The sequence below is a fragment of the Lepidochelys kempii genome, chromosome 14, assembly GCF_965140265.1.
Source record: "Lepidochelys kempii isolate rLepKem1 chromosome 14, rLepKem1.hap2, whole genome shotgun sequence".
Taxonomy (NCBI): Eukaryota; Metazoa; Chordata; order Testudines; family Cheloniidae; genus Lepidochelys; species Lepidochelys kempii.
The window spans coordinates 4,511,311-4,536,334 of record NC_133269.1 but is presented as its reverse complement, the minus strand read 5'-3'; the positions used below and the strand labels follow the sequence as shown (position 1 = coordinate 4,536,334).

General features: G+C 48.2%; 1 protein-coding gene across 10 annotated transcripts in view; it reads right to left on the bottom strand.

Moving 5' to 3' along the window:
* Nucleotides 1–19,501: 19,501 nt before the first annotated feature.
* Nucleotides 19,502–25,024, bottom strand: part of SLC39A11 (solute carrier family 39 member 11) — a 404,115-nt gene continuing 398,592 nt past the window's right edge. For 9 of the 10 annotated variants that reach the window (XM_073312119.1, XM_073312120.1, XM_073312114.1 and 6 more), the window contains one exon: nt 19,502–24,581. In XM_073312119.1, coding sequence (XP_073168220.1) covers nt 24,128–24,581 — 454 coding nt within the window. In that variant the 3' untranslated portion in view covers nt 19,502–24,127. The remainder of the gene's footprint in view (nt 24,582–25,024) is intronic. The other variant, XR_012154971.1, reaches the window with a different exon arrangement.

The following is a 25,024-nucleotide window of genomic DNA, read 5'->3' as shown; positions in this document are numbered from 1 at the left end:
AGAGCAGCAGAAGAGGGAGACCAAAGGACAGACGGTTCCAGCAGAACAACTGCACCCTCTGGAACCTGGATGGGTCTCGTTTTGGAGCAGCAAGCCGAGAAAAGCTACATGCTGTGAAATGCAAAACAGCTCCGTGAGACAGAGCGCTGAGGAATCTGTTCTCTGCATTCCACCTTGCCAAGAGCTGCCACCCACGCCTGGCCAGGCTCAGACTTCGATCTCTGGGCTCCTGACCTCCCCTCCGTGCTGGAGAACGCTGGGACAGCCTGCGCCTGGCTCCCCCATAAGCCTATCATGTGCGGCAGGCGTTAATGCCACCAGCTGCAGCCACTGCATCACCCCAGCTCTCCAAATCAGATTAAAACCACAGAGCAGCCAGGGCCCTGCAGGTTGCGGCATTGTAATTATTCCCCCACCACCCCCATTCTATTCCAGAAATAAATTCTAATACCTGTGGAGGAGGGGGATGGGAGAGAAGGACCACTAGCTTTATACCCATCTGCTAAAAAGGAACAATCAAGATAAACTCAGAATTTATAACACTAACTTCACATGGAAGTTGGAAACTCAGATTTACTGCATCTGGCACCCTGATTTCATTCTCGCTCTTAGTCACCCAGGCTTGATGTGTTATTGTAGGGTTGCTGGACTAGGCTTGGTGTGCTGCAATCAGAGCATCAAGCTGATAGGATTGAGGGTTTCTTAATCAGTTACTTTGGGGGTGCAGCATGAAAAGGGGGGAAGAATGCCAGCTAAAGAATTAGAAGGATATTGCAAAGAGATAAAGGGAATTAAAAAGAAGGGATGAAGTGTTTGGGGGGGGGGGGGCACGGGAGGGGACCAACCAACCTGCTGCTGAGCAGCATCCTTTTAAAGTTCTGGACGACTCAAGGCTTTGGGGGTCAGTAAGTCATGGAGCCATTCAAGACTCCATGGTCAGTCTGAATCCCACCCAGATTAGCTGCAACGAAGGGTTGTTAACAGGTGGGTCACAGATTACATTTCAGAGACCACCACCACCACCATTAGGCGCTGGTTGGCAGCCTCATCAGTAGGCTGAATTCCTGACCCTCTCACACCCACCCCCTTAGAAGTGGATGAATCAAATTAGCAGGACAGTTGGATGGGTGGGGTAGGCAAGTTTGAACCACCACTTCTGGGTATTTAACACTAGACCTTGTACTCCAGATCCACCAGGCTTTGGAAATAGCCTAGAACAGCTCGAGCCGCAGGGTTCCCTGCAGAGCTCATCTTCTGAGATCTGGGTTGGGAGGGCTGTTCCGTGGAGGGGGTGAATAGAACGCCCGAGTTGCTAGGTTTGCTGATGGGGGACTGTACCAAATAGTATTCGTTAGGCTGGACAATTTGTTGTATTTTTAAGGTACAACAAAAAGGGGATCTGGACAGAGGCTCTTTTTTAGAGTGTGGATAAACGTAAAAGAATAATAAAAAAATCAGACACCATCCCTATAACCATTCAACCAATTCTACCTGCCCAGAGAGCAGCTGTACTCATCAGCAGGAAGATAATCCAGGGTGCGCTTCCCCACAGGCAGCGGACGTGCACACACCCCTGGGAGTGGCAAGCCAACCTTCAGATTACAGTCATCCCCAGAATGTATATGAATAACCAGGCTGGTTCTCCCAGCGGGATAACCCGCAGGGGCTTGTTACGCAAGGACCTTGGCAGAACCAGGAGCCCCAGACCTTTTCATTGGCACTTCAACCCCAGAGCCAGGTGACTGTGCAGAGTCCTAACGCCCATCTTGCTCCAAAGCCCTATCATAAATAAATAAATTCACTATGGTCCATTGTTGTTTGCAGTGTGGCTCTAGCATGTTGGCCCCAGGACATGACGGAGACAAGGCACGGGAGGGAATATCTTTTATTGGACCAGCTTCTCCTGGTGGAAGTGCTGACTTCTCGAGCCACACAGAGCTCTTCTGCAGATCAGCTCGAAAGCTTGTCTCTTCCAGCAACAGACGTCAGTCCAATATACAATATGACTTCATAGAATCATAGGGTTGGAAGGGACCTCAGGAGGTCATCTAGTCCAACTCCCTGCTCAAAGCAGGACCGTCCCCAATTTTTGCCCCAGATCCCTAGATGGCCCCCTCAAGGATTGAATTCACAAGCCTGGGTTTAGTAGGCCAATGCTCAAACCACTGAGCTATCCCTCCCCCTCTTTGTCTCGCTCAGAAATGAATAAGACTGAGGCAGAAGCTAGAGAGATAAAGCTGAGCTTGTACCAGGTTGCAGGGACATTTGTGTTCATCCAGCACAGGGGTAGGCAACCTATGGCACGTGTGCCAAAGACGGCATGAGAGCTGATTTTCAGAGGCACTCACATGGCCCGGGTCCGGCTCTGCATTTTAATTGAATTTCAAATGAAGAATCTTAAACATTTTAAAAACCTTATTTACTTTACATACAACAATAGTTTAGTTCTATATTATAGACTTATAGAAAGACCTAAAAACGTTACAATGTATTATAGGCACGCGAAACCTTAAATTAGAGTGAATAAACAAAGACTCGGCACACCACTTCTGAAAGGCTGCCGACCCCTGGTCTAGCACCCTGGCATGCTCTCCCTTCCCAACAGGGCTGCTGCTAAGCCCCAGCTGCAATGCACGCCTCAGAACAGGCTGGGGTTTGCTCCGAGAGCCTGCCCACGGGCAGAGAGGAAGCAGCAAAGGGGAAGGAAGGGAGAAAGGGAATATTTGTAATATGCTAAAAGACTCATCAGCTGGCCACACACATCTCAGTTCCGCCCCTGCTCCCACAGCAAGAACCTTCTCCTCCTCAGGTCCCCGCCACGCCATTCCGGGAACTTTTCTTCTTAAAGGCTGAGGACAATTGATTGAAGAGTTCCATTACAAAAAAAACCAAAAAACAATCATCATCATCCAAGGCCCTCCCTTCTCCACGCCCTCTTCCAAATACGCTATGGCCTGTTTTACTTTCGGATACAACTTTCCATAACACTGAGGAGCCTCAAAGGGAAAATGAGAGCTAATGAGACTAGGGGACAGGGGAAAGGGAATAGCCATTTATCACCATGTCCAAGGCAAATATAGCCACATGATGGGAGCTAGGCGAGCTGTCCCTCAATAACCAATCTAGCTGTTGTGTGTTTCTGAGACCCCCCCCCCCGCAAATATTTAATATCTCTGTACCTTCCGTCATTAAAATTCACTTGAATAAAAGAGGAAGTGCGGTTAACCTCTACGCTGTTCCCACAAGCAAGAGTCCTATAGGATTTAATGAGCAAAGCCAATAGGGTTCTATATGATTTAGTGGACATTGAGGACTGGAGTTTACAAAGCAGATTATGGAATTTAATTTCAAGTGAGTTTCAATGGGTTTAGGTGCCTAACTGCCATTGGCTCCTTTAAAACATCCCTGCTTAGATTCTTTCTACAGGGTGTTTGAATCCCATAGGATTGTCTTGTACGGATACAAATCCTACAGGATGACTCAGAAGGGTCTCATCCTGGGTTAAATTCATAAATTCCTGGCCTGTAGCTTGGGAATCTCACCAGCAATGGTGAGAAAAGTCCATGGGTTTTGATTTATGTGTACTGTGGCCGCATCTAGGAGGACCCCAGCTATGGACCCAATTGTGGAAGGTGTGGTGCAAACACAGAATAAAGTCTGTTTCCCTCCCTCAAATGCTGTAGCATCAGCAGGGGTGCAAAACCAAGGCCGGACAAAGGAATCAGACCCACAACCTTCCAGCCCTGGGGGGCCACAGCGTTGCCCAACCTGAGCCACACAGATGCTAAACAAACACAGCAGAGGGGGGAATAAGCTGTGGGTCTCACCGCTCTGGAGCAGCATTCCCCATTCCATTCACCATCACTTTGCCTTCCTCCTCTCCTCAACTTAATTCCCATCTCCCTGTAGCATAGATAATAATGTTGCATTTTACATGGAAAACGTCAAAACGGGATAACCTTTTAAAAAGATATTTCCACTTCGCTGCCTGCAATCAGACTTTTGCTCCCCCCTTTACCCCACTTGCTACCAGATTTTGCTGTAGAGCCTCTAAGCCTGTCTAATTGAAAAAACATGATTTAGGCTAATTGACAGCAGATGAGTTACACTGCAGAAAACCTAGGGAACATTTGCTCAGCATGATTTAGGGCAGCAAAGCCACCACCTTCCCCACTCATGCGCCTCACTCAGAGACCTGCTGCCAAAACAGCTCAGCCAGGGGGGTGAAAAAAAGTAATTAGCGTTTAATTTTTTAACAATTTTTTACCCCCTTTCTAATTGCTGTACATAAACCTGTCCTAGAGTTTTATGGTCTCCAAAGTTGTGCCCCAGTCTAGTCCTCCTCGCTGGGTTTAATTAGAGCGAGACATGTCTGGCACATTAAACCAGAAGAGGAAAAATATGTATATATAAAGCTAAATTTCAGAGCGGTTTTGCTTGTAAGTGCACAGCTAGGATCGAACAGCGCAGAGCACAGAGCTTGGAAATCGCCGTTTGCGTGAAAGCTACAATGAAAAGGCTCTCTCTAGCCAATTGTTAACATGCCCTATTCGGAATCAGGTTTGACTTCTGCTAACCAGAAAACATCTCTAGATACTATTAGAGAACGGAGCTGCGATGTTTCCAGGGGACCTTGGTCTGCTTTGAGGTTACATGAAGGTTTACAGGGAAAAATTAGCCCAGGCACTGAATGTTCGCTGCAAAACCACTTCTCAACTAATTGGCATTCCTGAGGGAGTGTGCGTTTCCTGATATTCTTCCTGGGTCTCCCTTCCCAGACACGGGGCTGCATGCGCAGAGTCCTGATGTGAACTGCGTGAGCATGTGTTCCCAAAACACACCCAATCAAAATCACAGGGAAAGTCCTGGCCCACAGGTCGGGCTGGGTCCTGAAGCTGCCTCGGTAGGCTGCGGTACGTCAGCATACACAGGATAGGAGGACTGTGCAGAAGTCCTCTAAAACCCATACGCAGAACGGAGGAAAGGGGGGGATTTCAGCCTGAGCCCTCAGCATCCTGGTTGTCTGACCCTTAGCATCAAAGCCTCCTGGAATCAATAGAAGCAGAAGGTCCCACCCATTTCTCTTTGGCGGAGCCAAATTACGACCTCTCCAGATCAGAGCCTCCAGAAATGGGACTGGCCTCAAATCTGGTTGCAGGCCTGGGCAGCCCAACTAAGGGAAGGCCACCTGGTGCTGCCACAGCGGCCATGGTCCCAGAGGGGGAGCGTGTCCGGCCGAGTCAGGGCCCCGCACCCACACATACTGCATGGGCTGCGCTCAGGGAATGGAATAGCGGGAGCTGCGTCTGACTGTTAGCCTGACCCAGAGCACCACTCAAATCAACGGAAAGTCTCCCATTGACTTCACTGGGCTTTGGATCAGACCCTGCAACCTCACCAGGGTCCGGGAGGCCGTTAGGAGGAATAATCCCTAGACACTGGCGCTTGGGTGAGGCACCGTCTCCTAAAAGACATAACAGGACCGGCACGTGACATAATTTGCGGTAGCGTGGCCTATCCCGGCTCAGACTCTGTGCAGGCAGGCACGGGCTTGCAAGAGCCCTGGGGATTTACCGAACAGGATCGAAATGAGAGCTTGTGCTGGGGAGGCCAAGCCAACGCCAGGGTGAGCTGCTCTGCTCTTGCTTGGGACAGAAGGGCGTATTACAAAACGCCATTCGACTCCAAGCGCCTCAGACCCCGCCAGCTCAGGTGCAGCTGGGGTCCCTTTGTGCCGTGCCTGCCGAAACTCAGCAGCTCCCTGTGAGCACAGCCCAACCCCAAAGCGCTGGGGCAGCACCCACTGCGGCAGAGAGCCGCCGGGCACCATGGAGTGGGGCAGCCCACGGGAGGGCGTGCGGCCAGTTTGGCTCCGCGCAGGCAGACCGTAGTCAGCACTTTGAAACCCAGTAGTTCTTACAATTAAAAACATTACTGGGGAGCGCCTCCCTAAGAAGGCACATTAGGCTTAAAATAAATTGGAGCCATCCCTAGGGCAATGGAGCCAGTTTACACGCCTTGATTATTTTCAAAGGTGACGGGGAGAGTATTTTGCAAGTGCAATTACGTTGCAGTGCAAGGTAAGGGGGGGAATGAGGATTGCCCTCCCCCGCCCCCCTCCACTCCCAGCTGTTCACGCTTTAGGAAGAGCGATGAGAAATCTGATGAGGTTCAACAAGGACAAGTGCAGAGCCCTGCACTTAGGACGGAAGAATCCCATGCACCGCTACAGACTAGGGACCGAATGGCTCAGCAGCAGTTCTGCAGAGAAGGACCTAGGGGTGACAGTGGACGAGAAGCTGGATATGAGTCAACAGTGTGCCCTTGTTGCCAAAAAGGCCAATGGCATTTTGGGGTGTATAAGTAGGGGCATTGCCAGCATATCGAGGGACGTGATCGTTCCCCTCTATTCGACATTGGTGAGGCCTCATCTGGAGTACTGTGTCCAGTTTTGGGCCCCACACTACAAGAAGGATGTGGAAAAGTTGGAGAGAGTCCAGCGGAGGGCAACAAAAATGATTAGGGGACTAGAACACACGAGTTATGAGGAGAGGCTGAGGGAACTGCAATTGTTTAGTCTACGGAAGAGAAGAATGAGGGGGGATTTGATAACTGCTTTTAACTACCTAAAAGGTGGATCCAAAGAGGATGGATCTAGACTATTCTCAGTGATAGCAGATGACAGGACAAGGAGTAATGGTCTCAAGTTGCAGTGGGGGAGGTTTAGGTTGGATATTAGGAAAAACTTTTTCACTAGAAGGGTGGTGAATCACTGGAATGCGTTACCTAGGGAGGTGGTGGAATCCCCTTCCTTAGGGGTTTTTAAGGTCAGGCTTGACAAAGCCCTGGCTGGGATGATTTAGTTGGGATTGGTCCTGCTCTGGGCAGGGGGTTGGACTAGATGGCCTCCAGAGGTCCCTTCCAACTCTGTTATTCTATGATTCTAAGAGCTTGCATGGGATGGTTCCATCCCGAGTGAGGGTCAGAATATCATCTAATTCCTTCCCCAAATCCCTACCAGCCACCACCGTTCCTTTCACGAGTAGCGCTCAGAACAAGCCCAGGGAGTCTGCACAGCTCCTCACATACCATGGTGCTGATCAGGGCAGCCATACACCGAAACACCCTTTCAGCACTGACCCTGCCAACCTGCAACTTCAGCTCCTGAAATGCTGATGCTATCATACCAGCCACTGCACCTTGAGAGCTGCTGTATATTGAAGCCGTTACCAGCCTCTTGGTTCATGAAGCGGTTAAGGAATTTGTTTTATAAGAGATATTTATCCAGGTCATAAATAGACAGGGGCCAAATCACGATCCCGACACAAATGCCTTTGAATTACAGCTGGATTGGGATTCCAGTCCCCAGATCTGACCTGTTGCTTCCTCTCCCGGTCCGGCTTCCAGGTAGGATCCAAAGCCAGAAGGGACAGGTTGTCCTGGTCCCACTCAGATGTAGCTAGAAACCCAAAAGCACCCAGCTAATTTTGTGACATTTCCACCGTTTAGGGATGAAATCTCCCTAGCGCAGCTAATGAGCTTCTAGTCCAGGTATTTCCTATCCTGACTAGGCTTTGAACCCCCACCTGGACCATCTCTTGGCCAATCAGCTCTGCCAGCTGCCATTTGCATTTCTGCCATTACCATATGAAAGCAGAGAGCTCACCTCCTGCTTCCATTGTGCCAGGCTGCTCTGTATTTTGTGACGGGTACAGGAAGGGGTAGATAGATCCACAGGCATCGAAACAGAAACCTAAAGGAATGACTCTCAAGCCAAGCAAGGGAGCAGACCTCCCACAAATGAACCCCACGGCCACAAACAATTGGCTGTTTCCTATCCGGACTGCTTCAAGGTCACGAAGCCCCCAGCCAGTTCTCCGACTACCTGCTTGGGTCTTGTCCCCACTGGCATGGGCACAGTGGCACCCTAGAAGCCCAGTACAATGTCTCACCAGGCAGACTGCCCCAAGCTGACTTCTGTCTCTGTAAACAGGACATAACATGCACACAACCGAGCCAGGCAATTTTTCACGGAAATTAGATACAACATGCCAGATTAAGCAGTAGAGGTTTAAACCACACATCAGGTGAGCCAGGCCACTTGCTCCTTCTCCCCCAGGGGTTTTGGGCAGGTGAGGTTCAGCCCCAGCCTCTGATCTCTGCCCCTCTTCCACCAACCCACTTTCCAAAAACAGTCTCATTCTGCCGGCGTTACACCAGTGCCAAACCGGGGGATGGGGCTGCACATGCTCGGTGACCGTCTCAAACGTTCCCGGAACAGAGTGGAGTCACATGGTTATAACACAGCACCTTGCGCTCGGAAAAGAACCAGCCATCAAATGAAATTTGCCCACCCTGGAAAAGTGGATTGCCAAATAGGAGTCACTATCTCCCCGCACCAGTTCCCTCACTTTGTTTATTTTGCACAGTCTGGACTCCTTTAAGGTGAATCAGTTTCAGCTGAATGTTTCAAAAAGGGGAGATGCAGGAAGGAGGCGGGAAACACGTGGGGGCGAGGTGGAAGGGATGGGATGGGATGGAAACAGGACTTTAGATACCAAGGTGACAGGCACCTGATACAGAAAGGAGGGGGATATTTTCCTCCCTTTTCTGAATTTGGCCCTAAATAAATTACAAAATCTTGGGATTCCTCCAAGGGAAAACAAAGGATTAGTCTCCTAATGAACCACACCAGCCCTGGATTTGCTCAGCTGTGTTCTCTGAAGTACAAAATAAAATAATAATACTAATTAGCCATTTCATTCCTAGGTTCTGTCATCTTTGCCCTGTGAGCCCCCTGGCAACATCAGACTGTTTCACAGAGGAGATTTCCCCCTCTTTACCGCGTAGGCTTTGAACTACCCAAACTTCAATCAAGTTCATTGCAGAGCATACTCCTCAATCTGCAAGGCCCAAACCTGGGCCTCAATGTGTGACAAACACTCCAAAATGAAGGACACAAAAATTAGCCATGCAGGAAGTTTGAAATGCTGCGGGATTCCTCTCTTTAGTCTCAATAACTCTGCCTAGGACCTTGGGGTCATGACTCTTTACTTCTGCTCAAAACCATTGTCAACAATAAACGCGAGGGGACCCCAAATTTGTGTGGAACATCGGTAACAGAGAGCCTTTTAAGCAGCGTCCTTCAGAGGTTAAATACAGGCTGCTAAGCCAATTGTTTAGAACCATTTATTAGTTGTTTGCTATAGCACAAACAAGCAGTCAAACAAGCCTGTGTGTATTCCACAGCTACATCTTGGACAAATAAAGAGTCTTATTCCGCAAGGACCTGTTGTAAATCCAACAGATTTCAAAACTTGTTGCAAATTGCCTGTGTTGTTGTTATTAACAACAACAACAACTATTTGTATTGTAGGAGCCCCAGGCATGGACCCAGGACCCCACGACGCTAAGCGCTTGCACAAACTCAGAACAACACAGTCCCTACCTGCTTAAATGTTCTAATACAATCCAGCCCAGCCTTGGTGGAAGGACAGGGCAAGAGGCAACACACAGCCACAAAATGGCTCCTGAAGGGCTGCAGCACCAACTCTCTGCCATATTTAAAGGGTCAGCCCCTGGAAAGGCATGCTGGGGAAAAATAGTCCCGTTAGATAGAAGCTCTGAATGGGGGAGCGTTAGTTGGGAGCAGGCAATCATCAAGGAGGTTGCTGTTGTGAATGGTATGTCACAGCTACAATATACAGCTATTGGGGGGGGCGGGGGTCTCATGCACTGGCTCATTGCTGTTGAGTGAATATTTCAGAACATTTGTGGTTCAGGAGGTAGCCTGGGAGCGAGGAAACCTGGGTTCAGATCCCTGCCCTGCCGTGGACTTCCTGTGTGACCTGGAGCAAGTGACAGTCTTTTGATACTTCGGGGCCCCATCTGGCCAGTGGGGCTAATAGCACTTCCCTACCTGACAGGTACAATGAGGACAGATGTGTCCGAGATTGCGGGGTGCTCAGATACCATGACAATGGAGGCCATAGAAGTACCCAAGATGGACCAGTGGTACAGTTAGAACCATAGGGTTAGGAGGGACTGCAAGGGTCAGCTAGTCTCAACCCCTGCCAGGATGCGGGATTTGTTGTGTCTAAACTATCCAAGACAGATGGCCCCAGCCTCTTTTTGAAAACCACCAGTGAAGGAGCATCGACGACTTCCCTAGGCAGTTTGTTCCATTATCCTCCTGTTCTCACAGTTCGGAAGTTTTTCCTGACATTTAATCTAAATCTGCTCTGCTGCAGTTTAAACCCATTGCCTCTTAGGTTAAGTAAAACACTTGTTTAAACCAAACCTAAATGCGGGGCCTTAACTATTTGATAGCATCCCTACAAGGCACGAGCCAGGCTGTGCAAGCTGTGGCCCCATCATCAGACAGATGGCTGCACCCCCAGTTGTCAGACCTGGGGGAACTAGAGGGTGACAAACACACCAAGCCCCTCTGTCTACACGAGTCCTCCAGTGCACCGAGTCGAAGTTGGCAGTGTCCACCCGTCTGTCCTGTTTGAGCTAAAAAACAACCCAGATGTGCCAAGAATGAAACCTCCCTTGACCTTTCCCGTGCAATCAGAGAGCTGCTGCTTGAGCGCCGCACGGTTTAGTTACAGCCGCTCTGTTAAACAGTCTAAACCGAAGGAAATGAGCTGCTGGAATACAATCTCATCTCTTTAAAGGTTAGGTGCTGGCGCAAACCCTTCTGAATGCGGGCAGAATATGAAAAGGTGATGAAAAGAGATGGATTTACTTTTATACCATCCTGACATCCTGCTTAAGAAATTCTCAAAGTGCTTTTGTAAAGCTACCAGGGCATCCTGCTGATCAGGAAAGCTGTCAGAGACTGGATTTAACAGCATCCCCGCTAACGCCTTGACTTAGATTTCCCAGGAGCCCCTCCGGGCTTCACTTGGGATTCAGATCAGCTCCCCTCAAAGGCAGTTGAACAATTGTGAATTCAGTAAGAGCTGAAGTGGGCATGTCTCTGAGGCAAAACCACAAAAATCACTGGGGGGTGAGGCACCTAAATACCTGTGAGGATCTGGGTCTTTGAGCCTCATTGAGGGGTGATGTGCAAGTGACATCCTCTTATAAGACTCCCTGCTAATCACTTGGGCTGTCTTGGATTCAGGCTCGTTTAGACTATTTTCACCAGACCCAACTCAGGACTGAGTCTAACCTAGTGTAGTTTATATCTTCTGCTGACCACCTCAGTCCCTTAAACTTGAAAGGCGGCAGGGGGGGAAAAGCTCTCAGTGCTGCCTTGTCTCTGTTTCCAGGGAAGTCAACTGGCCTAATTCTGCGGGAACCGAAAGAGGTGTGAGTTACAGAAGCTTCTCCGCTCCTCTGAATCTGACTCAGTACTCCAGCACACGGGTAGAACGGGCAAGAGCAGTCCATCGTGTGTAATAAGGATCAGACCCATAACGAACTGATAAGGGAAAGTGAGTCAAGCTATAGCAACACTGAGACCGTTGGTTCATTCATAGATTCATCCAGTGGGCTACAGAACTGCCTTGAGCTGGTAACTTTCACTGACCACACCCCTTGGCTGGCTTTTTTCCACTAGGTGACTTGGGAGGTCGAAAGGCCCCCGGTCTCATTGACTCCAGCCATTGCTTCTGTCCATGTAGTACTAAGTGTTAAAATTATTTCAAAGCCGCAGCTGGAGAGGGAAAGGTGGAGGGAGTTGCATAGATTCAAAGTCCTCTCAGCACTGACAGTGCGGGCTAATGCCTTTTTCATTCGACTCTCTCACCCTGGCTACAGCGAATGGAGGAGGTGAAATGCTACAATAAGAAAGGAGATTGGTAGACCAGGAGTGGCGCTGGAGCAGGGCGAATGTTTGAATAGATAAGTGGGGAGATGAAGAGAGTTAGTGTTGGTCCAGTAGTTAGAACTAGATCCTGGAAATCAGGATTTTCATAGATTCCGAGGCCAAAAGGAATCACTGTGATGATCACGTCTGACGAGCTGCATGACATGGGGCCAGAGACCGGCCCTGAATTAGCTCCGGTTTCATCTTTTAGGAAAAGATCCAATCTCGATTTTAAAATGGCCAGTAATGGGGAATCCACCACAACCCTTGGTAAACTGGTTCTGTGGGTTCTGGGTTTTAGTCCTGCGCCTGCCCGATTGCCTGCAAGACCCTGCCACTCAGCACCCACTTGACCCACCCCCTCCCCATGAAATAGCTCAGGGATATGGGTGTGTGGCTTAATAAATTAAATGTCTGTCCAGGAGCATCGAGATCCTTTGAAGAAAGGGGCAAACTAAACGGCCAGAGCGTTATCCATCTCAGAGCTGCTCAGAAAACAGTAAGGAATTCCACCAAAATCAATCAAATAGAAGTTACCATTTCAGATTTTATCCTATTTTGTTTTTTTGATGGAGATTTTCTGGTGTTTGGAGTTTTGGCCGGAAACCGGAAAATTTCCTGGCCAGAAAAAGGCCATTTTTCAACCCAAACATTTCCACTCGCTCTACGTTTCACTAAAGGGCCCCAAGCACATTTCAGGGAGAGCCAGTGTGCCTTTGTCAACATGCCCCCCTTCTTCCCCTTGTTTGGAGACATCCGGCGCACACCTGCAACCACCACGCCTGACAATGGTAAGCTGTCAAAACAAACAATGTAACAAAATGTGTGCAGCATCCAAATCTGCAAGCCATTGGTGTCAGGGACCACCCCAAGGCCTGGAAATTCCCCCAGAGCTGGCCAGCCGCTCAAGCAGATGGGTTTTATGGGCCCCAGAGGAGAAATAACATCTCAAAGAGCATCTAGAACTCCTTCTAAATACATACCAGATGATGCAGGGACAGATGACATAGGAAGGAGATAGGGGTTAGAATAGAAACCGGGGGGCGGAGGGGGGACGGGGGAAGAGAAGGATGTAGCTAAGCACACGGAAAAAGCTTCCAGCAACTCCCTCCTCTCTGTGCCCCAGGTTGCAGCTCATTCACAAATCCAGCCAAGTTCCCTCGCTCACTCCTACCTGCTGAGATTTATTTTTACTTTGCTGGTTTGCTTCAGACTGAAACAAATTATTATTTTACAGTAAAGTTAACAGGCTCGGAACCATCCCCCCCAGTGGCACCCTGCTGCCCCTTCTCCAGGCAATAGAGAAAAAGTCTCATCTCACCCCTGCATCCCTGACTGCTCCTGCTCAGGTCAAAGGCGTTGCTGGGGAGGAAGGGGGGAAATCGCACAGCCACTCAAAGGGATTTCTCTTTGGCAGCATTATTGCTACGCTCCACGCGGAGCTTTCTGCAGAGTGACCTCAGCCCCGAGCCCCATCTCTTCCTTTCCATTAGTGACCTCGTCTGGCGTAATATCATTTGCTCTCGCTTCTAAAAACAGCCTGTCCCCTTCTCCAAACACTGCCTTGACAGGGGACCCCCCTCCCTTTCAGAGTTCAAGCTGAACTTGGTTCAGGTTCAAGCCAGACAGTTCTGTCCTGGATTCCTCTGAGGATTATTTGGGGATTTCTTTGCAGTGTTTAGAAAAGAAAGAAAAACATGGAAAGAGCAAAAGAGCCTTGTAAAGGGGTTGGGGAGGGAATACAAATTGTGCTCGTGACGATCAATGGGCTAGATCCTCCACTCCAAACAAGTTGTGCTTGTATAGTACCTGGGGTGGTGGGAAGAGGTTCGTTACAAGCCACTTCTCTAGTCCTGGGGAGCCCAGGGATAACTTCGAGCAGCCTCTCCAAGTCCTCTAAGTTACACCAGCTGTGCCTGCCCTCTAGGTTCTGCCCGCTCCCTCTTTCCACACCAAAGTTGGGTAGCGTACAGTCAGAGGAATCTTTAGCAGCTGCTGGAACTCACACAGAGGATCCGGGCCCCTAGATGCAATTTTTGAAAATAGAGCAAGGAACAAAAAATAAATTAAAAATAAAAAGGGTTTTACCAAAACCTAATGGGCCAAACTTTTAGCCTCTCCTTTTAATGCGCATGCAAAACGGCTACAAAACCACCATTTCCTCTGGCCAATCTGCATGCCGATATCTGCATGCACAAGCAGCCATGCTGAGATTGCATATTGTTGCCTCTTTTGTACCTGCTCGACTAGTCAAAATTTGGGGCCCTGGTGTTGCTCCAATTTGGAGTAGATGAGCAGCTGGATGACCTAGTGGTATGGCTCCCACCTACAGGTTGAAAGGTCCTGAGTCCTTGCTCTAGGAATTATTTTGTAGACGTTCTCTGGCCTGTGTTAAACAGGCAGCCAGGCTAGGTGATCACAATAGCCCTTTCTGGCCTCGAACCCATGATGAAGTCTGGTATTTTCTTTGATGCAGTCTTGTTTATTTATAAGGAATGTATCATGTCCGACTTCTTCAGATGCAGGAGGAACCAGAAAACAGGAGATAGCTTCTCTGCGTGCAGCCCCCCGCCTCTTTAGCCAACCCCAGAACCTTCCTCCAGGCTTCTTCTGGATCACACTATGCTTATAGGCAGACACGCAGAATACTCAGTCAAACCCCTCCACCCCCTCAGTCCAAAACTCTGGGGAGAGTTCACAACTCCCTTTGTGTTAGGTGGGTGGGGGGACCCTTGCGACTGGCTTATCCTGACAGTTATGTTAATTGTATGATGCATTCCCACCCAGTCTAAAAGAGGTTTTTGATCCATGCCATCACCAGTACTTCTGAGCATAACCATATACAAACCACAGTGCATCGGCTATCTTGCACATACACAAAAAGGAGGCCCCATCAAAGTGTGACCCAATATAATTTTTTTTTTAAATCTTTCCAGGACATATTTTTAGGTTGCAGAGAGAACATTTAAGGGAACCAAAACCTTTCATGACTAGTTGGCAATCCTAACAGCAGAGTTATGCTAGAATAACCGACTGGCAGACTATGTATCGTGTCCTCTTCTAATGGTTGGTGGATAACAACCAACTATTGCTAGCCACTAATAGAGTTACTGCATTAGCACAAGTGGTAGCAGCCAGTGTTGCAATGTTAAAGTCTCCTATTTAAACCAAGCGGCGTGCAATTACAACACAAACGAGAACCAGAAAAAGAAGCAGAGCCGTCTAGTTTCCCTGGCCTAGATGAGTGAAATTCAGAAAGGAACCAAAGAAAAGCATATGAATGGCTGGGAAAGATTATTTTGGTTTTAAGCATTTCAAATGCTTTAAGCACTTCAAACCCCTTTAAAATGGATGTCAGCAATCCATAGCTAGGGGGTCAGAGCCAAGTCAAATCAGCAGTAATTCTTATTTCTTTTCCTCTCTGCTGCATCCAGCTCAAAGCAAAATAAAAGTGCTGAAACAAGTCGTTCCCTTCAACCCCCCTTTTCCTGGTGAACTGTTTTACAATAAGCTACCTGCTGGGGTCACAGAAACACGAGAGAGGCGCCTTTCACCTCACACAAAAGCAGGAGGGGGGAGGGAGATGCTCTGAAAAGCTTGCAAAATGGAAAAAAAGGAGAAAGGGAAAAAAGACAACACTACCCCTTTTGTCATCTTCTGGAGCCTTTATTGGAGACCATTTCTGTCCCGCTTCAGCTCACCATCTCTCAACTAAGCTCTTCAGATACCCGGCTCTCATCCAGGGCTGTAAGAGTACATTTGCCAAGTGAGGAGATGAAAATCAAAGGGTGTTCAGCGACAGAAAAAAGGGAAAGTAGTTTTTCTGCCTTAAAAGGAAAGGGGGCGAGGGAAATGTTATCCATTGTTTATTAAATCAGATGAGCAAGACAAGGACCCACTCCAAAGAAAGGCTCAAAGCAACGGGGACCATTGTGAGTGAAACTGGTGTTCATCTCTTGGTGTTTACTTATAACCAAGTGACAGCCTTTTATGTTCTATTAAATGGTTGCTTTCGAGCTGGGGATTAGATAATGCTGGGATAGAAGGGGTGGGATTTCTGGGGTTCAGAGGCTTCTTAAGAGAGTCACTGTAACAAATGCCAGAACTTGAACCCAACCTTGCTCAAAGTATCATGCTGCTGGGTGGGTGGAAGCAGAGAAGATGGGGCTTTTTCCTTCAGAAAAAATTCTTCCTTTGGGTAAGATGCAACTATGTATACACATGAGATGGTGTGAACAGCACCAGCTTGAGCCAGGTGTGGCATGGCTAGATGTTGGAGACGCCTCTCAGCAGCACCTCATCTTGGTGGTGCGCCTCCATCCTGAAACGAAGCATCCCTGCTGGTCCAGTGTTTCCCTGCTCTCCTCCTCAACACACACACACACACACACACACACACACACCATAGCTGACCGATAGCCCTCCCACCCTTCCATCCACCCACCCTACAGTCCAATTCCAGGCTGCTCATAAGAAGATGCTCTCAGTCAGATCCAGTTGTCCAGTAATTGTCTAGTGTGCATACACCGCCACTCATTTACTCTTACAACCCAAAGTGAAGATTTCAACCCTAAGGAGCCCAATTGTCCCGTGGTCTACTCTCAATGTTTCCAATAGCAATGCGTGAGGGATGCGTTTGGCCCTTGTTCTTTAGAGAGGAGAAACAAGTGCACTGACCCATGACCTCACAAACCCCTCCGCACAGTCCTCAATTTATCTATGAGGTTTTCAAAACTCAGTTATTTCAAATGGAGAAATATTAGCTCGTAGTTATTGCTTGTCACCCTAGACTGCCGACTTGGCCCACTCCCTAAGACAAAGCAGTACAGAACCAGGGTGAACTGCAGAGTGATGGCACCTGTTCACCACCACAGACCTACGTGCCAATGGAGTGAAAAGTTTAGCGAGTCTCAGCAGGACCCCTGAGAATCACAAACAGTTGAGTTCAGCATGGGGCCTGCTACTTTAAAGAGCTCGGCCTGTTTGGCATATCAGAAAGAAAACCGAGCGGTCATTCGATTGTCGTGTATAAATACCTTCACCGTGAGAAAATACCAGGCAAAGGCCCTTTAACCTGATGATGAAAGGCAGCACGAGAACCAATTTCTGGACACTGACGCCAGATACAAATGGTCAATAAGGGACAAATTTCTAAAGGCGAGTGTGACTGACCATTGGAACAAACTACCAAAGGAAGTGGTGGGTTTTCCATCTCTGCCTGTCTTCAGATCAAGACTGAAGGCCTTTTTGAAAGAGACTGTTTAGCCAAACACAAGTTATTGGGGTTGTTACAAAGGTAACAGTTTAATTTATGAGCTTGTGCGATACAGGAGGTCAGACTCAGTGATCTTAAGCTCCCTTCTGTCCTTAAAAATCTATGAATAAATTCAAGACTAAGATGTGTTGGCAGAGCCGGGTGGGGAGTGGATACTGGAAGAGAAAGGTGCCACGGCTCAGGTGTGTGTGTGTATAAAGACACCTGCACAATGCTATGCCAGCTCCAGCTATTCTTGTCAGCCTCTCCCTTTTAAAGTTTCTACATGAATTTGCATCTTTAGACACCTAAATATATTTGAAAATCTGCCCTCTGTGACTTTGGGGGCTTGTGAAAGACAAAAGTAAGGGCCAGTTTCCTTTTGAGTACTCTGTGCTACTACAGAGGCTGCAGCGTAATAAGCATTAGTAGAGGTTACAGTTTACCTAAGGAATAGGTTAGGTCAGTCTTTAAGTGCCTGTAATTATGTTCCGACAGTGGCAGAGGGGAACAGAAGCCTCCAGAGTCCGGCGGCGAAGCATGGGGCTGCGTCGGAGACAGGCAGTGTATAAGTGTCAGGCTCCCGAGGGCAATCGCATAGCAAGCAGGAGCTTGCTGTGGCCAGCTTTGTGCCTGGAGATGAAAAGCTCAGCACTAGCGTTAGCATGGTGCTTAGGAAATCAAACAGCCCCGTGCAGCTCTGTACTGGAGCCTGGCTATGTCGGTTAGCCACGACAACCCTCCCGCCGTAGACTGCAAAATGAAGGGCCTCACCGTGCACGGTGCCGAGACCCTCCCACGAGGGAGCTGATGGGAACGAAGGGCCCTTCGCACCTCTCCGGAGGCACTCGGCCTCGTGCGGAATCAGAGCCAAAGAAAGGGAGACAAAAGCATTTCAGAAGAACCTTCTTTAGCATAACTGGCTAACCACGGAGTGCCCTCTCACCGGCCAGCCCTGGCGCCAGACAGCATAGTGCACACAAAAGGCAGCGCTTGGGCCGAGTCAGCTTAGACTTAATATTTGCATTTCGTAAAGCAAACGAATAAATCCCCACGAGTGTATCTGCGCTTCCCGTTTGTATTTATTAGCAAGAACAAACAGGTTGGTTTTCCTCCTTCGTTACACAGGTAAAATAGCAGCATGGCTCCCACGCCCTTCTCTTCTCAACGGCCCGGCCTGGTGTTGACTCTCCATCTCTAAACAAGCTAAGATTACCTGACCGACCGACCAGAAGAGCAAACAGCCTTTGAAGTAAATATTCGTTATGAACTCTGAGAGGGAAGAGTCTCACAATGAGCAGCGCTGGGATCCACTTCCTCCAAGCTGCTGGGAGAAGTAATTCACATGCCTCAGAGAGAGATAGCAGAGCCTGGGCAAGGCTGTATGCATCCCCTTGCCCAGCACAGCGGTCTCCACTGGCATGAGCAGGGAACAGACACCACCACCTCAAGTCAGGATGTCCATGCAGGTGCAGATTCATCCAGGAGTAGCTCCCAGGAAGAACACAAGAACTGCCAAACCAAGTCAGACCAATGGTCCATCTCTCCCAATACCGTCCCCAACTCTGGCCAGTGCCCAAACCTCAGGGGTAGTGTGCAGAACAGGGCAATTATGGATGGATCCACCTTGGTCTTTGCTCCCAACTTCTGGCAGTCAGAGGTTGAGGGTTGCCTTGAGCACAGGATTGCATTCCTGACCATCTAACCATTGATGGACCTTTCTTTTTTGAACCCAGTTATACTTTTGGCCACCACAACGTCCCATGGCAAAGAGTTCCACAGGTTAATTGTGCGTTGCATGACAAAGTATTTCCTCTCGTTTGTATTAAACCTGTTGCCTTTTAATGTAATTGGGAAATCCCTGGTTTTTGTATTGTAGGAAAGGGTAAAGAACTCCTCTATCCACTTTTTCCTCACCATTCGTGATTTTATAGACATTATCGTATACCCCCTCAGTTGTCTCCTTTCTAAGATGATCAGCCCCAATCTTTTTGGTCTCTCCTCGAATGCAGGCCATTCCATACCTTTGATCATCTTTGTTGCTCTTCTCTGAGCCTCTTCCAGTTTCACTAGATCCTTTTGGAGATGGGGCAACCAGAACTGGATACAGTATTTAATGTGTAGGCGCACCCTGGATTCGTATAATGGCATTAGAATATTTTCTGTCTTATTCTCTTATCCCTTTCCTAATGGTTCTAACCTTCTGTTGGACTTGTTGACCGCTGCTGTGCATTACCTTGCAATTGTCAGTGTTGAATTTCATCAGTCACACACAAAATTACTCTAACAATTTACATCCTATTCTGTTTATACAGTTTGTGCACAGGCCCTTGGCATCAGCCGGAACCCACACTGGTTAATGCTTTAGCTCTCACCTTCTCAAGCACCTTGTTCAACCTTATGTGATAAATGAAATGAGTCTACAAGGGTTCAACACAGTGCCCACTGGTGTACACCAGGGACCAGTTGCCTTGGGCCCAGTCCATGCTATTTTATTTTTCACTTTTTATTAAAGCAAAGTTACAATAAAATGTGAACATGCTACATTGTCTGCTACTCATTACAGATCAGGTTAATATTCAAAGAAGCTGGCTAAAGATTCTGGCTGGGTGGCAGGAGAGGCCTCTTCCTCATAGAATACTACAAAGAGTGACCACATTTCGAAATACCTATCCTCTTTTTGATGCTTCTCTTATGTACCCACTTGGGGTGAATGTTTTTCCCATTATAAAAATGGTCCATATTTTACAATACCACAATTCCATAAGAGGAGGGGGCCATATTTTTTCCCAACAACACACAATACAAAATCTTGCTGCTAACAATAAAAAAAGAAATCCAGGCGTTGTTCTGTTTAAAATGCAGACCCTTTCCAAGAGCATTAGATAAGTCGGGTCAGGGCATCTCCAGGAAGCTGGTATTTTGTGATAAGATGAATCTCTTTAATAATTTCCCCCAAAACTGACCTAGGGCCTGGACACAACCACCACCTGTATAAGTATGTTCCCCTTTCCCTACAAGGCCTCCAAAAGAACGTGTCCCCATATAACTATTTCAATAAGGAGAGGTGATTTTGTTTAAAACCAAAATAGTTACATCAGTTCTACCTTTAGTGTGGATGTAATTACTGCAGTATAAAGATGCCTTGTACCGTATAGATTATGCCCCTTCCCTTACAGGAAGGAGCGATCCTTGTTTAAGCACCTTTATACCACTGTAACTGTGTACAAACTAGGGTGGTGGTGAATGTAGAGACACCCCGAGTTTAGTTGAGACCTAGCAGAGGAATAGCAGGGGTTGGTGCAGAAGAACTTGGATGAAAAAGCAGATCTCATTACAACTGCACCCGTGGTCCAATCATTTTAAAAAGACTTGTACTCAGATAAGAAGAGCATTGAACGATGTGGTGGTAAGAGGTCCTGGAGCGACAATTGGAGGTAGAAGCAATGCCAGCTTCCTTCATCTCCGCTCTGGAGCTACCTCCCCTGCTAGAGGTTACTTTAGTGTCCTTGCTCCCCGACTAGCAAAAGGATGAATTAGTGCCAGCTGTGATGGCAGCTTCTTTTGGACACATGGAGGCCTGTCCTCAAGGCAAAGGACTGCAACCACCCAACTTATTTCACAGACGCCACCCAACTGCTGGGAGGGAACAACCAGCAACCAGGGCTATATTCCAGCCCTTCGTCCCTGACCTAGCCTGTGTTCTCTAGCGTTTGCCCATTCCTACAGTAACACGCTAACTGACAGGTGGGATAGCTCTTCTGGAGGAGAGAAAAAACAAACATTCACAGCCGTGCACAGCCACAAGTTGAACTACCCTCCGAAATCACATCTTCCCTGGCAGAAATCCAAAATACGTTTGTCTGTTCATAACACAGCAGCTGCAAAGGACATAAATTGGTTTGAGCTGCCGGAAAAGAGATGGGACAATTAAAGAGATGCCCCGGGGTGGCAGGTGTGCACGTTACACATGGGTGTTAGCGTAAACTGGCATTAAGAAAAAGGACAAAGCATCAGTGGAGACACTCTGGGCCATTTTTCTCACTAGGTGTGAAGCCTTTCTGAAAATGCCAACCCATAGGCCAAGTTCTGCACATGTTTCCCTTTGCCATGATGCCTACAAAAAAACCAGCTTGATCATGGCTTGGCTGGTGGTGTGCTGAAACCTCCGCTCCTATGTTGACTTGTATTGTCTCATTGTGTCCTTGAGCTCCCCCATCTGTCGTCTCTCGTCTCATAAGCATTTTGGGCAGGGACTGTCTCTTTGTATGGCACCTAGCACAATGGGGACCAGGCTTCTAGGTGCGACAGTAATGCAAATATACAGTTACATCTCTGCAGCCCCATTTAAAAAAAAGTCACTGGTGTAACAAAGCAGATTTTAGCCCAGCGAGTTCGAGTGCGGACATGACTTTAAGTGGTGGGGAACATGACACCATCAGATGAGTGCTGTGCATCATAGAGGCTGGCGGGTAGAATGGTAGTAGGGAAAAGCAACCAACAGGAGGGTGTAAGAAGGGTGTGGACATTTTATAGCTGCCTGTTGGTTGTGTTTCCTGCTATAAGCCCATCATTCCTCCCGCCGTGGGTAGGTTACACTCACACTCCCTGTGTAACTTGCTGTACACCATCACGTATGTTACCCCGGAATGCACAGTGCGACGGTGCGGTCGGTGGGTTTTACACTGACTGAAAGAGTAATCTTCACACAGACATTTTAGGGACACTATGTCAGTAGCCCACTGGAGCAGTGCTCTTACAGCAAGCTGGATAAGAGCCGTGGCTTGCGTTCTCTCCCTATGAACAGGTTAGGCTGTATTTTTAGCCGGAGAAGCGCATGATGAATCCTCAGCCGGCAGCAATACTGGGACTCAAGCAATCCTGAATATCCAGGTTTGACTCACTGACAGGAACCCTATAATTTTCTTGAGGACTGTTCCTACTAGTTCCTGCTGCTGTATTGAGGCTGGGGCTGCAGAATGCCAAGACACTGAGCTTCACTCAACTCTTCATGCATCCAGAAGGAGAAACACCGGTACAACCATTCAAAAGCACTCCAGCACGGAATAAAACTACAGGATTTCTCTTGCCTTCAAGCCAATTTAGCTCTTTCCACTTATCCTTTGGATCCTCTGTGTACCTTGTAAGTACATCATTGCCACAAGACAGCACTACAGGACGGGGCGGGGGGGTGGGGGGGTGAGGAGACTGTTTTAGGATTCGTTTGCACACAGTCAGAGTCTCCTCTCGCTTGCACCAGTGTGACTAAACTTCCACCAAGTTGTTCTATTTTAGGCTTGTATAGGCGAGAGGAGACTCAAGACGAACATTTGACCTGCCTTTGGGTCACTGGAAAAATGGAGGAAAGAACATCCTTATAATCACATCTATTCTGCATCCCTAACAGACTCCCAGTTCTGCAGCTGGGCACTTAGGTACATGAAATGGCCCACCAAATGGCAATCGATGTGCCCATCAGCAAAACAGGGCTCCTTAATTAAATGAACAAAGGTGAAACTGGCTCCCTACATCTTTCATTATGAGCCACACAAAACCATCACTACAAAACTACAAGCCACTCAACCACCATTTGATTCAGGATTTCATAACTCTCAAATATCAGCCTAAGGGCACAAAAAGGGTCTCAAAACCTTTTGAGCAATTCTGGGCCAAAGGATAGTTTCAAGTCAAAAACTATGTGACATACAGTATTTCTGACTGAATCCCTGCAAGTCTGAACCCAAAACGCAAAGCAGGGGCAGGAAGCCACAGCATTGGGATACCAATTCAATAGATATGCAGGAAACCACACAAACTTAAACCATGAAATGTTGTAGATCTCTGATCTAGGGCCTTGATAAGAGAAGCAGCAGCATCACACACTGAATTCAATCATATTAAACATACAGTCTTTATTCTAACTTGTCTTCAATTCTCCATAGGAGCTATTTTCTCATTGAACAGGGCACAAATCTTGTCCGTTTCAAAAAATATTTTCAATCTCTGTATTAAGAAGAGCTCTAATTACTGTATAGTTCCACAGAGCACCTTCTTGTGCTTTGCATGAATATTGGGGGTAGGGGTAGAGAAATGACAACACTCAGGTTTGGGAGTTGAAAACCACACACATTAAAGGGAAGGTATTCAAATTCAGAGTTGCCACTTGAACAGGAAGCATGTTGGAACCTGAAGTCCTGCTCACACTGTGCCAGGCTGTGCCCTTTAATAGGGGTGGGTGGGTGGTGGGTGGGATATAGCAGAAAGCAAAACTTCCCATCTCGAACACTGAAGTGTAGAGATTGTTGCCAAGGTGCTGACCAGCTTTATATCAGACACTTCCACTCTCCAGCTGTCTGACAGGGCCCAGTGCAGAGGTCTCAGAGCGAAGGCAGAAGGAATTGAGTAGCAAGAGAGGCAAAGGATTTTTTAAAAAAGAGACATTTAATAGATGCTGATGGTGACAGTTCCCCAACTTGGTACTGTTGTCTTGATCTTCTCCCTCACTGTGGTTACAGGTCTCCCATGTTCCTTCACCTAGTCCCCCAGCCAACCTGGGGTATTTTTTAAATGAGGCTGCAGCGATGCGTTGGCCCCTTCTGTTTTAGACGGCGTTTCCTTGGGCTTGTGCTGGACTGACATATGCAGGACCACACAGCAAATCTTCTCCCTACACCATGAGAGGATTTGCATCTCATGCGACTGTCCCAGCAAATAGGCCAATATGCTCTCTTTCCAACAGCTGTTCCAAGCATTCAGCTCCCAGCGTCGCAAGGACTTAGATGTTTTCACCTTTGCTCCTGCCACGGTAAGGGGCTGCATCATGCTCTCTGCACTGGGTCATAAACCAGCCACACGTACAGGACCAAGACCCAAAGAAGTCAGAAGGGAGAGAGGGGGAAAAAATATTCCGTGGCTGCTTCCATGGAAACGGGCCAACAGTGGGCTCTTTTCAAAGAGCAGGGAAATCAAGCTCCTGTTTGGCTTAAAAGCACATAGCTGCTCACCCCAACATATCCGGCCTGAAAGTCTCCTGGCCAAGAGGAGAATTTCCAAGTCTAAAGGCCCAGAAGAGTGTGTCTTGAAGGAGGCTGGTTAAGTCCCATCTCTGTGTGGGAGTCTCCGAGGTAAGTGAGAGCCAGCAGGAAGCTGAGGAAAGCAGAAAAAACGGGGCAAAGCGGAGAAATTGAACCACAGTAACTGCACTGTGGGCAGCTGGTCAGGAGGCCATTTCCATGGTGGGGGCAGCTAGCTGAAAGATCCCACCACAGCCTCCAAAACCTGAGCTTTTTTCCCCCAACGCCTCTACTTCGGGTCTTGCAGGTGGAGAGTTCCCCTTCTGCAAACTGAGGGGTCCCAAGCAAAGCTTCCCAGAATTTCATTTCCCAAAGGGCTACTAGGTGGAACGCAGCCCCTTCTGCAGAGACCGTCCTGGCCTGTGCTCCAGCAGCAGCTGCTTTTCCTGTTCGTGTCCCAGGTCCCAGAATTCTCTTCCCTCTCTCGCGACAGAGCCTGCAGAAAGAAAAAAAAAAAGAGCAAGAAGTTAATGGTCTGTCAGACAATGGATTGTAACAAAGGAATCAGCACTTCCTCCGCTATTACTAAACTGAACATGACCCACTTCCTCCAGCGACAGCAGGGAGACTGGAGCAATGCAGGCAAGCGTAGACAGCAACTAGCAGGCCTGAGGGGTCCCTTAAAAACGCTGGGCCCACTGCCGTAAGGGGCTTTGCATCTGTGGAGAGAAGCGGAGTATTCAATTCATACCGAAGTCATGAGGTCTCAGCGCTTCTTGGGAGAGGCTCGGCACCTTGCACAATCAAGCCCTCAGGAAGTACAAACCCAAACCCAAGTCCACAAGGACTGCACCCCCACATGTTACTTTGCTGAAATAGGGGAGAAGCAGGTAACAGGTGCTGCTTTCCCAGCAGTCTCAAGGCGTCAGGGTAACCAAT